Raw genomic sequence first — 12,273 nt, forward strand, 5'->3', positions numbered from 1 at the left:
ACAACATATGATGATCTCTGAATAGTGATGACCAGTTCTTTTCTTTCTTTCTTTTTATATTCCTTTCCTTGTGTTTCTTGGATCTAATAGGGTCCTACTCTTTACATGGCCAAAGAATATAAATGGTTTGGAGAAAACACACAGCATCTACTTCAATGTGCCATTAAATTTTACTTACAAGAAAAAGAAATTATTTTTGCAGGTGTCCTTTCTGGATTGTTTTCTTTGTTTACATAAAAATGATTTCCTGTTTCCCTCTTTCCCTAAATGAGGAGGACAATGAAGATCTGAAATGCCAGCTGCAGTTTGTTAAAGAAGAAGCTGCTTTGATGAGAAAGAAAATGGCCAAGATTGATAAAGAAAAGGACAGATTCGAACACGAGCTGCAGAAGTACAGATCGTTTTATGGAGATCTGGACAGTCCCTTACCCAAAGGAGAAGCTGGGGGACCTCCTAGCACCAGGGAAGCGGAGCTCAAGCTTAGGCTGAGGCTGGTGGAGGAAGAGGCCAACATCCTGGGCAGGAAAATCGTTGAACTGGAGGTGGAGAACAGAGGCCTGAAGGCTGAACTGGATGACCTCAGGGGCGATGACTTCAATGGGTCCTCCAACCCTCTTATGAGGGAGCAGAGCGAATCCCTTTCTGAGCTGCGGCAGCACCTGCAGCTGGTGGAGGACGAAACCGAGCTGCTGCGAAGGAATGTGGCAGACCTGGAGGAGCAGAACAAGCGCATAACCGCGGAACTCAATAAGTACAAGTACAAGTCTGGAAGCCACGACAGTGCCCGGCACCATGACAGCGCCAAGACGGAGGCCCTGCAGGAGGAGCTGAAGGCTGCTCGCCTGCAGATCAACGAGCTCAGCGGCAAGGTCATGCAGCTGCAGTATGAGAACCGCGTGCTCATGTCCAACATGCAGCGCTACGACCTGGCCTCGCACTTGGGCATCCGTGGCAGCCCACGCGACAGCGACGCTGAGAGCGACGCGGGCAAAAAAGAGAGCGACGATGACTCGCGGCCACCGCACCGCAAGCGGGAAGGGCCCATTGGTGGCGAGAGCGACTCCGAGGAGGTGCGGAACATCCGCTGCCTCACACCCACCCGCTCCTTCTACCCTGCGCCAGGTCCCTGGCCCAAGAGCTTCTCCGATAGGCAGCAGATGAAGGACATCCGCTCGGAGGCCGAGCGCCTGGGCAAGACCATCGACCGGCTCATAGCCGACACAAGCACCATCATCACCGAGGCGCGCATCTATGTGACCAACGGGGACCTGTTCGGACTGATGGATGAGGAGGACGACGGCAGCCGCATCCGGGAGCACGAGCTGCTCTACCGCATCAACGCACAGATGAAGGCCTTCCGCAAGGAGCTGCAGACTTTCATCGACCGCCTGGAAGTGCCCAAGTCCGCAGACGACCGTGGCGCCGAGGAGCCCATATCCGTGAGTCAGGTACAGTTCTGCCTATTGCGAGCCATGGCGATGGCGAGGCTGGCCCGTGGAGCTGTGGTCCCTCGTGGGTGGTCTCCGCGGCCTGAACACCAGACCCCGTCTTAGGGAAGTCCCAGTTCAGAACCTAATGGGTTTGAAGGCCCATAGGGCTCCTGATTCAGGCCTGAGATTTCTGTATCCCAATCACTTAGTAACTCTTTCCCCCCTTTCACTTAAAGGGCAAATTTAACACCATCACACTCAAGTTTTTGAATAAAGATTCAAAGATTTTTAATATCCATTATTTTAGGTGAGCATTTTTCAATATTACTTTACTGAGCCACAAGAAGATTCTCAATAGGAATCTTCAAATGTCAATTTCAGATTTTGGAAACAAGGTTCAAATTCAGTTTAAGATTTTTTTTTTTAAGTTACTAAACAAAAGCAATTGATGGAGAACTTCTGATACAGGTAGAAACCAGTGGTAAAGAGAACAATCTTGTGCTTAGAGACTTACCAAAAGGGACAAATAGACACCACCTTGTACTATAAGCTGACCTTACATGATGATTTCTAGAGACAATGATTGCCAGTTCTATAATGGAGAATCCCAGGACGAATAAGGTAATGTAACACCATAGCTTTAAGGCAAAACTAATTCAGAAAAATAGTAACAACTATTCCAGAACAGGGAAAACCAGTATTTTTCCTCCATCCTGATTTGTAGAGGCACACCGGATGAATTGGACTGACCTGCTTTGGCCAGGTATGGTGGCCACTGAAAGACCAATGCATTTTGTCAAAGTTAACCACATAAAAGAAAATTTATGAAACAAAAAAGGTAGTGCTGTCCCCTGTGGCAAGCCCAGTGACCTGTATCCACTGGAGAACCCATGGAAGAACAACAGCGTGCATGGCTTTTTAGACTGCAAGACATTTTATATTTAAAAATCAGTTTACGCACATAAGCATGACATAGATTAACCGCCTGTTAGTTGCAGCTAGCTAATTTCAACCCCTTTGCTTATTTATCTTGCATGTTGCTGTGCTTTGCCATGAAAACAAAATGTTTTATGATGAAATTTGTTGGATTTTGAAATGTTAAAGCTTACTTTTTTTCTATTTCTTTTATCAAATACTTGGTTTTTAGTTTCCTTGTTGCGTTTTTTTTAATATTATGAGCATGTAGTTTTTTTCATTATATCCTTAAAAAAAGAAATAAATGAGAGAAAAAGCACTGTGTATAAGTATAGACTTTAAGATTTTGTAAATATAGGCTTATAGAAGAATTCCTTAAGTTGAATGAATACCTTAATTAGTTGATATGAATGGAAGTTTTAAAAATTATTATTAATTAACTCTTCTCTTTGTCTTTGCATTTACCTTCCCAGATGTTCCAGCCTATCATTTTACTTATTCTCATTCTTGTATTATTTTCATCACTGTCTTACACAACAATATTTAAACTTGTCTTCCTTTTTACACTGTTTTTTGTACTGTAAATCTTTCATCATTTACCATTCATTGTAGTATTTTCAGTTTGTTTTATTTTGTTCACCCTTCAAGACAAGAAGTAAAAGAAGTCTAGTTTCTGTAGTAACCAATGCTGTAAAAACACTGAAGACTGCTTATTTCTGTAAAAAGACACAGCTCATCTTACCTCTACCCAATACAACAAGAAGGCCAAACATAAAAATATTTCAGGTAAGAAAGTAAATTTGACTTTTTGGGGGGTGAATCATCTTAGTTTTTGCTTCTTTCTTTTATATATTGATTTGTAATCTATATTTGTACAGATAATTATTGACAGATAATTGATAATTTCTGAGTAGTTGACTATTATAATTCAAAGCTGAACATTCATAAGTTGGTTTCTTTTCCAAAAATACTTTATAAATCTCTACAGATTATTTAGTCTCTACTATAAATTATAGATTTATAAAATATATTATTAGTTGCATCAGACTGACAAGATAATTTGACCTGCAATAAATATCTGTGAAAAATATGGTCAATAAATAAAATGTGACCCTCATGGAAACTAAGTAATGCATTGTAAGGTTGACATGTTCTGTCTGCAGAGATGTATTTGGAAGCATGAAGGTGGATTAGGCCTTAGTTCATCAAGAGAATAATTATTTCCATCCTCTTGTATTTGATCAACTTCCCACCAAATCAGTTATTTCTGCATTTACTTATTATACCTGAAGCTATGTATTACTAATTGAGCTTATTGCCTGGAGTCCTAGCCTCCATAATATATTGCCACATAGAACTGCCTTCAGAGTAGGAAATGTGGTAGAAATATGGTATGTGAAATATTTCAAGCATGAAAAAAAAAATACTTTCTCTAGAATTCCATTAAATCACGATTCAAGGCCAGAAGCATAGTTCCAGTGGGAGTTGCTCTCTAGATATAAACTTCCTTTGGGAAACCTGAGTATCCCCCTGTCTCCTCATACCTAAAGTAGACTGGAACACACTGTGTGCCATAAGTTTCCTGTTTGGTCCATCTTGTTGGTAGCTTACCCAGTGGAAATCTGGAATGCACCAGTGCCACTTAAGATTCAGAAATTCAGTACTAGTTGAAGTCATGTATGTGTAAATACTCATGGGGTGACTAGTGGATGTGAAAATCTATGATAAAGTAAGAATCTTGGCATCCACAAAGAGAATAATATGTAGAAAAACTTTGCTCTGCCACAGGAGTTGGGTACTGTTAATGACCATTTGAATCCCAGGAATTGAACTTGTAAAAGACTGTGATTCATTTATAGCCTCATCCTCCTAGAGATCCATTTCCCTTTCAATATTAATATTTAAAAAATTAACACCAGTTCAAATGTTCAATTTAAAAATAACTCTTCTTACTTTCCAGACCAATTGTCTTGGTTTGGGGGATTTTTTTGTTTTTTGCTTTGTTTCGTTTTTAGTTTTGGTTTGGTTTGGTGTTTTGGGTATGAAGAAGAAAAACTGGGGTTGAGAAGTGGTTAACCAACAGTTGGATCCTGACAATACATACATCTGGCTTTCCATCCTAGAGATTCAAAGAGCTAAGAGTTTAAAAAGAAATTGAGATAAGTTCTGTTTGAGTTGACACTTAATATTCAAGTGTTTACTTTTTACAGTTGCATCTCAAGGATAACAACCACCTGAATAACCAAAATTATATACATTATAAGTCTCCAGGTCTCTATCTTGAACAGAAAGTAAACATTAGGAGGTTAAAATTTTTCTGGAATGTTTATGGCATTCAGAGTCAGACACCCCTAGGCAAGCAGTGGTTCTCAGCTACCTATGGAGAATTTGGAAATGTATGAAAATGTGGCAGGTGTTCCAATGACTTGGAAGTTCTCTGGAATTTAGAGGGAAGGAGTTAACACTTCAAGTTTCCTGCAATTCCATATCACAAGTAATTCTCTTGCCCTTATTGCTTATATTGACTCTATGGGTAAATGATGTGCCATGCCTTATTCACTTCAGAAGCATCTTGCCAATTCACTACTCTCTGCGGTTTTAAGAAATTGACTTTGAGATTTTATGTTCCTTTATCAAATAAACAAGAATTAAATACCTAGATAATAGTTTTTCAATCCTAGCTGTACAACAGAGTCCTTTGGATGCATTTAGACTTGGAGACCAGCCCCATGCTAATTAACAATGAATATGGATCTAGGCATTTGTATTTTTTAATTCCCTAGAATCACTGCTTTAGATATTTGAGTTATCTAAAATATGTATTCACATTCTATATAGCCCTAGCTAAGGTTACAGTAATGTGTTAATAGGATGTAGGGTTATCAGTTGTCTGGGTTGGAGTAGATCTTAAAGATCCAGTCGTTCAGTGGAGTCTGAATCCAACAAAATCAAAGGAGACAAATAGTAAAAATACCTACAGAAAGGAGAGCCAAGATGAAGAGTGTATGAGTGCAGGGTCATGTACATTCAGAGATATAGGCATATGTGCATCCTGAATGAAGTCCTCATGGTGCCCCATGATGATCTAATGTTCCATTATCATAAACTCCTAGGCATTCCTAAAGGACACTGAAAATATGTATGGGGGTGGTACCAATACCTCAATAATAATTTGTGACCTGAATAAGGAAGAAGAGGTGTCTGGGCTTATGAAAAGCACCAGTCCCATCTTTGGATTTCTTTTTAGTAACTATGATCACCTTGATAAGAAGAGTGTTCATCTTACTTATGAATTCCTAAGGCATTGATTTTATAGAAGAATTTCATAAGAATGTTGAACCCCATCCATGCCTTGAATGTATGGAGCGCTCACAAGATATTAGTGAGGAGAAAGTAGGCTGAAACAGAACTGGCTAGACTGCTATTCACAAATTCTGGTTTTGAAATCCCTCTGAAATGTCCTCTGATTTAAGTGAGGCAGCTTTACTGTCCTGTTGAATTCTAGAAAAGATCTTTCCAGCTCTGCCCCACCCACTACACAGCCAGCTTCCCAGTTGTGCTTAAGTGTACACACATACATCCATCAGACTAAATGTGTCCAGGATCAGGACATTCAGACCTACCTGTGTGTCTCAAGGAACATGTTAGGGGCCAGTGACCTTTTCTGTGGCTGTCTTCTCCCTGTAGTTGCAAAGATCTATAAAAGAGAGTCCCCAGCATCTCCTTCTCTCCCCTCTGAGCCTGTAGCTTGCCTTGTTTTTCTTGTACTAAGCAAGAACACCCAGGCTTCTTTGTGCATCCAGAAAATGGCATCCCCCAATTATTGAGAAAAGGGATTTTTTTATTTACACATTTGAAGCTGAGACAGTTAAGCATGACACTGAAAATAAACTCAAGTAAGCAAACTTATTGTAGAAAATTCCCTTGCATGGCACATTCTTAGGCCTAGGAAGGAGTGTCTTTGTTAATTTGACCTAGATTTAAGAAAAAAGGAATTCAGTTGGCTATTTTTAAGCATAAAATGACTTAAAACTCATAAAACAAAGGAAAATTCAGTGCTGAGTCTGGAATGTGTATTGGCCTGGGTTCCCCAATCTTCACTTTGATTTGTATAGTAGGATGAGAAATGGTTATTTAATCAGCTGCCAGCAAAGTTTGGAATATCAACTTGGTAACTTAGCCTTAAGTCTAAATATCCATGCAGTATTCATAGCTACATTCTTAACTGCTGACAGCCCAGTTTTTTCTGGTAGAGTCGTGCTTTGGATCAGATGCTTTAATTGAATGTAGAGGTTAAACAGAAAGTTGTGGTGGATTATATTAGAATGTGAGAAAATTTAACTATTTTTAATTTTAATTAGCTATTACCTATTAAACTAATGGGGTTTGGTACCATTCAAAAACAGTATGCATGAAGAGATAACTGCTTAAATCCTAGTTGTAAACCACTTAGGTCTAAATCAAAACTAGTTTTGATTCTGTTTGCAATTTTTATTTGGTTTTGGTAGACTAAGTGATTGCACCTACATTCTGATGAAACAACATTTCATGGATGTGTCCTGATATTCTCAGCAACATAAAAGTGAAATTTCAGGGGGAACTCATTAAGAATGCTTTATGATCTGGACATGGTAGAAAAACCTTTGTAGTTATAGCAAAAAGTGTGGGACATCCCAAGTACTTCTAAAACATACTTCTGTACTGCTGTATTGGAAGAGGGAGAAGTAATGGTGCTCATTTTTCATGTTGGCCATTCTGAAAGTGCAAAAATCAGTCTCTAAACCTTCTTTCCATTAACTTAATGATACATTTTGCCCACTCCTTCTCTGCTTGAAGGTATGGATGATTTTGTAGAAACTTCAAGGAATACCTTTTGAGTAAAGTACTGCTGTAGCTCACTTGAACAAAGACTGTGAGCAACAAATGTAACCCTTCTTTACAAATAAGGAGATGCCCCAGAAAACCCCACTTCCCACAGCTCATTCTTCAACCAGATTGTGTTTTCCTGAAGAACACCCACTATTTTATACAGTGGTAAAGCACTCCAAATTGTTCAGAAATGCTGCGATTTCTTGACTATTTATTATTAAATTATCTGAGTTATTGAAGAGTTTAAATATCCTGAATTCTTCAGAGACAGAGCTGGAAATTATTGATTCAAAACAATTGTGCTTTTGTGTTTATTTTCTGTACCTGCCTGTGAATATTTAGAGTTGAGTTGCCTATATTGTCTGTGTTGACAAATGAGATGCATAAGTGATATCAAAGACTGGGAAACAACTTTCCTTTGTAAGGTATCCAACATGTTGTACCTTTAAATTCAACTAACTTAAGTCAAAAGTGCTTACCTTAACTTAAGTGCTCAAACATAAAAAGAACATAAGGGGAAGACAGACGCCCGTCTGGTTACCTGCCTGCCTCAGATAATTTAATAAGCAAAGAGAATTTAAGAGCTTTTTAAAAAATAAAAATAGCTTATATTTCCTAAAAGTCAGAAAATTCAGTTTAGTGTATGATTTATAATTCCCTTCCTTTCATGAAGTCTACAGGTTTTTTTTTTACATTCCTTTTCTTTCATTTCTTTATCATTAACTCCTAGACAAACAAAATAGAGTTAGACATTTTAAATAGAAAATGTGTTAGACTAGATCCATCATTTAGAACTTCAGAGGGGGAGTCTCAAGATGAAAAATTACCAAAATTAATTTATTCCGAGGTTGGGGTGGCTCCTAGGAATCCTAACACTTTTACCTAAAATGGAATGCAGATCTACCAAGACTCCTAGTAGAACAGGCCACAGGGAAGCAACCCAAAGGAAGCAGTTGAAGGAAAGTGAGGATCCCCCCAGCCTTGGACTTCATGAATCTAGAGGTGAGAAAACCCTCTAAGAGGGGAAACTAATGTCTCTGATCATACTTACTTTAGAAGAATACACTTGATCCAGAAGTAGCTGTGTGTTTGAAGTTACTGATATTTTTAGAAAGTGAATGGATTCAAAATAGTCACATAAGAAAAAGCAAATTTGTAGGAATATTAGTATGCCAATTTATTGATGACATCAACACCAGAATATAGTGTAAGAGCCAGGTACCACCAATTTCGGGGCTATGCTAAGTACCTACTGTTTGCTTCCTGCCCTTTAATATCTGTCCCATTGCTTGATACCACCATTTTACACTATGTTCTGTTCCCTTGTCCTTTATGGATTTTTGTGATGCTCATGGGCAGACTTCCCACCAAGGTATTAGGATTGCAGTCTTATGTGGACTTACTGAGAGACCTTGGCCATGATTGGCCATGAAGTAATGGGTCTGGCTTACTTTGCAGAAACCCTTTGATTAGAGGAGGAATTTTAGTCTGCACTGAAGTATGACTCTGGGCCTCCCTTTCTGTACCTTGCCTCCTAATCCTTTTTTGTAGCCTTCTCACAAATGATGCCATAGTTCTTTTCACCTGAGCTCAAAATCTAGCACCGCTCATGTTGTTCCCCCATTTGGATCTTTCCTCCCTTTCCCAACTCCATATTCCATAAATGAAACAGATAACCTAACCAAGCTCCAGTCAAAGTTTACTTATATTTGCTCATTTCTTCCAGTCCTTTTGTGTGCTAGCTGTTCTTTTCTGTGCTGGGATGTGACTAGTCAACAGTTCCTTCCTCTGTCACCGGCATGTTAATAGACAATTACTGGAAATGTAATGTTATCACCCAGTAGTAATAACTGTAACATTTTCAATAGAAGATGTAGGTGGGCTAATAACTCTCTATAGATTAATTTCAATGCTTTTCAAATCACACTCACTAAATGGCTTCTCTTAACCATGCTTTCTGCTGGAACTTTCTAGCAGAGAGAAGTGACTCAGGGTGGCCCTCTGGTGGTTGAGAGGCATTCCCAAGGTTCTTTTCTGGTCACTAAATAAGAGATAACCCTAGAAGAATCCCTTTAATATTTTGATTTTATTGTCATTAACGTCTCCCAAGTCATGAATCTGTAAATAATTTAATGAGAGGTTAAAAAAATAAGTTTGAAAAATGTAAGCAAGGTCTGCTCTAGTTTTAAATAGCCCACATTTCTCAAATATGTTATTGTTTTGTTCAGAATTTGGACAACTACTTAAAAAGAACAGATAGTTCAGAACTGTTTCTTTTGAATTTTTCTGTCATCTGGAAATGCCTATACATAAGCCCCATGACCGATCTTCTTGGCTAAAATATCTGTTGACATGTCACCAGCCCTCAGAATAGAAGGAGCCAGCATCCCATGATTCTTGGGGAAAACATCCAGTAATGGGAAAATAGAGCATTAGCTGAAACACAATAATCTAAAAATGCAACTTCCAAGGGTAATAAATACTCTGGGTGTTACCCTCATAATTTTATACCCGAAAACAGAGACTTGGAAGTATCAAAATTACACTTATTAACACACTGTTGAAACTGCCATTCTGGAACTCAAGTAACATAGACCAGATTTGGAAGAAAAAAATTGGACCTTGCCACTGTATGGTTTGGTTCAAAATGTTCACAGTGGGGGAAGTTCCAACTTGAGTATTTCTTTAAATATAAATCTCTGAGGGAGTACAGTATGCAGCTGGGGCTCAGAAGAAAACTAAACTGTTGTCCCCTTGGTGGAGTTATATAGGAACCACTGGGAGAAGCTCTCCAAATTTGTAATTCTAGGTGTTAGGCTGCTTATGATGCAGTCATGTTGCAGGTCACATTTTAGGTCACCTTTAGAGTCTTATTCTTCAAATTCTCATGGTCTAACCTGGCACAGAGTTAGTGCTCACAAATATTTGTTAAGGGAAGTACCCAAGACTCTCCTTAGGAATTGAAGATTGTTTAAGATTCAAGAGTTCTGCTAAGCAACTGAAATCCTGTATCTTAAAATGCTGTTAAGGTTTAAATAGGAGGTGTCCCACAAAAACTCATGTGTGAAATAATGCAAGAAAGCTTAGAGGTGTAGTGAGTGGGTTATGAGAGCTTTAGCCTAATCAGTTAATTAATCCACTGATAGGGATTAACTGGGTGGTAACTGTAGGAAGGTAGGGTGAAGTTAGAGGAGGTGGGTCCCTGAGGGTGTGACTTTGGGGTTTATATTTCATTGCTAGTAGGCAGAGTCCCCTCTGCTTTCTGTTGCCATGTCCTGAGCTGCTTTCCTCCACCATGTCCTTCCATGTTCTGTCTTCCCTGGGTCCCAAAGCTATATGGAGTCACCTGTTTATGGACTGAGAGTGAGTCCCAAACTGAAACAGCGAAATCCAAATAAACTTTCCTCCTCTATTGTTCTTGTTCGGTCTTTTGGTCACAGTGGAGAAAAAGCTCGCTAAAACAAGTACTTTAAAAAATCGCAAAAGATAGATATTATTCTAGAAGGATTAATTACTTAAAATATGTCATCTAATAGTCTCTGATCTTTAAGATGAGTAAGAACTAGTTTTGTTTTTAAAAAGGAATTTTAATATATTATTTTTCTCCTTCTTAATGAAAATATAAATACCACACCCTTTAACTTAAATCCTTAAATATGGTTAAGGATAAAGGATTAAGGATAATGGAAAAAACAACTAAAAAACTATGTAAGAAGTCAAAATCTACCCAGTTTCAGAACAACCAGGTTTGTAGCATAAAGAGGTTGAATAATTACTCTACAATGCTTCAGAATCATCCTATGAACAGAAAACTATAGGTTAAATAGGTACTGGCATGCTTAAGGTCATGCTGCTTTGATTATCCCCAGATTTCTTTTTTCAATTACTAAGTTGAAATAATTTAGTAATCAACTTAGTAAAACACTTCTGTCTTTGTATTTGGGTGCAATATTTTATTAGCTAAGGACCCAAGTTTCTTTAAATAGTTATCAAAATAAATACTCTCTTTTATGATTCTTATGCCATACTTGAAAGATAGAATATCATGTCTCTTGTCCGGATATAAAAGAAAACTGAATTTAAAATTTGACAAAACCAAAATTAAACCTCTCACTCTGCTCTCACGCCAACACTCTTTATCCCTGGGTTGGATTCACTTCTCTGGAACTGCTTGGAATTCTAAACTTCAAGGCCCTCCACCAAGAATGAGAAGACCTGGATTCTATTCTTGGCATCCCTAGTGGATGGCTTTGTGACCTTGAGCAAATGACTTAACATCAGGGCCTCTTCCCTCAGCTGTAAAATGAGAAGGTTAGCTAGATGATTTCAGAGGCTTTTTCTGGCTCTAAATTCTATAAGTCTGAAATTACCTGCTAGTGACACTTATGCAGTCAGTCCCCTCTTTCACCTTCTCCAAAGTGCTCATTTGTGACTTAACACTATTATTAATATAGATCTTTTTAAATCCTGTTTAGAATTTTCCTTATGGTTTCTTGATAGCAGCTGGTCTTTCTACATTTATTTTTTCATTAAGCATTTTTATATACATTTCTTTACATACCTGTTATACATTGAAATCAGACTAGTATGTCAACAGGTGTAAATGTTATCATTCTTTCCAAAACATAGAGCAGTAATTTATGTGAATTTTATGTTTGAAGATTGAAATATTCAAATGACTAAGGAGTAACCTGGATTATGCAACAAATTCCTTTTTCCTATGGAAAAGTTTTCAGCCATTCTGACACCTGCATGGAAATGTCAGGCAACTTGAGATATCTGAAAATCAGTCTTTTAAATCCATTGATTTTATACATGTAACTGTAGGGTCTTTTCTTAAACCAAGTTTTCTTAAACATTTTTAGGGAAATGTTTGAAAATAGTTGTTGTCTTTGTATCCAACCATGTCTTTTGGTATGAGACAGCATGGAAATTGTGTGTGTGTGTGTGTGTGTGTGTGTGTGTATACATATATTCAACAGAAAGATTTAGTAAATCCTACAAAAAGTAGTAAACATGGATTGAAAGCTTTGTCACAATCTTTCACTGGTTTTTAATT

General features: G+C 38.1%; 2 protein-coding genes across 5 annotated transcripts in view; both read left to right on the plus strand.

Moving 5' to 3' along the window:
• Soga3 (SOGA family member 3) overlaps positions 1-2,951 on the plus strand; it is a 48,488-nt gene extending 45,537 nt beyond the window's left edge. Inside the window, exons 6-8 of one of the 3 annotated variants that reach the window (XM_047558666.1) lie at positions 273-1,448; positions 2,155-2,193; positions 2,819-2,941. In XM_047558666.1, coding sequence (XP_047414622.1) covers positions 273-1,448; positions 2,155-2,169 — 1,191 coding nt within the window. In that variant the 3' untranslated portion in view covers positions 2,170-2,193; positions 2,819-2,941. Of the gene's footprint in view, positions 1-272; positions 1,449-2,154; positions 2,194-2,818 lie in introns of all 3 variants that reach the window. The other 2 variants (XM_047558664.1, XM_047558665.1) reach the window with 2 other exon arrangements.
• A 42-nt stretch (positions 2,952-2,993) lies between these two features.
• Kiaa0408 (KIAA0408 ortholog) overlaps positions 2,994-12,273 on the plus strand; it is a 31,659-nt gene continuing 22,379 nt past the window's right edge. For both annotated transcript variants that reach the window (XM_047558668.1, XM_047558670.1), the window contains exon 1: positions 2,994-3,131. The gene's annotated coding sequence lies outside the window, so the exon portion shown is untranslated. The remainder of the gene's footprint in view (positions 3,132-12,273) is intronic.

Source organism: Sciurus carolinensis, chromosome 7, assembly GCF_902686445.1.
Source record: "Sciurus carolinensis chromosome 7, mSciCar1.2, whole genome shotgun sequence".
Lineage (NCBI taxonomy): Eukaryota > Metazoa > Chordata > Mammalia > Rodentia > Sciuridae > Sciurus > Sciurus carolinensis.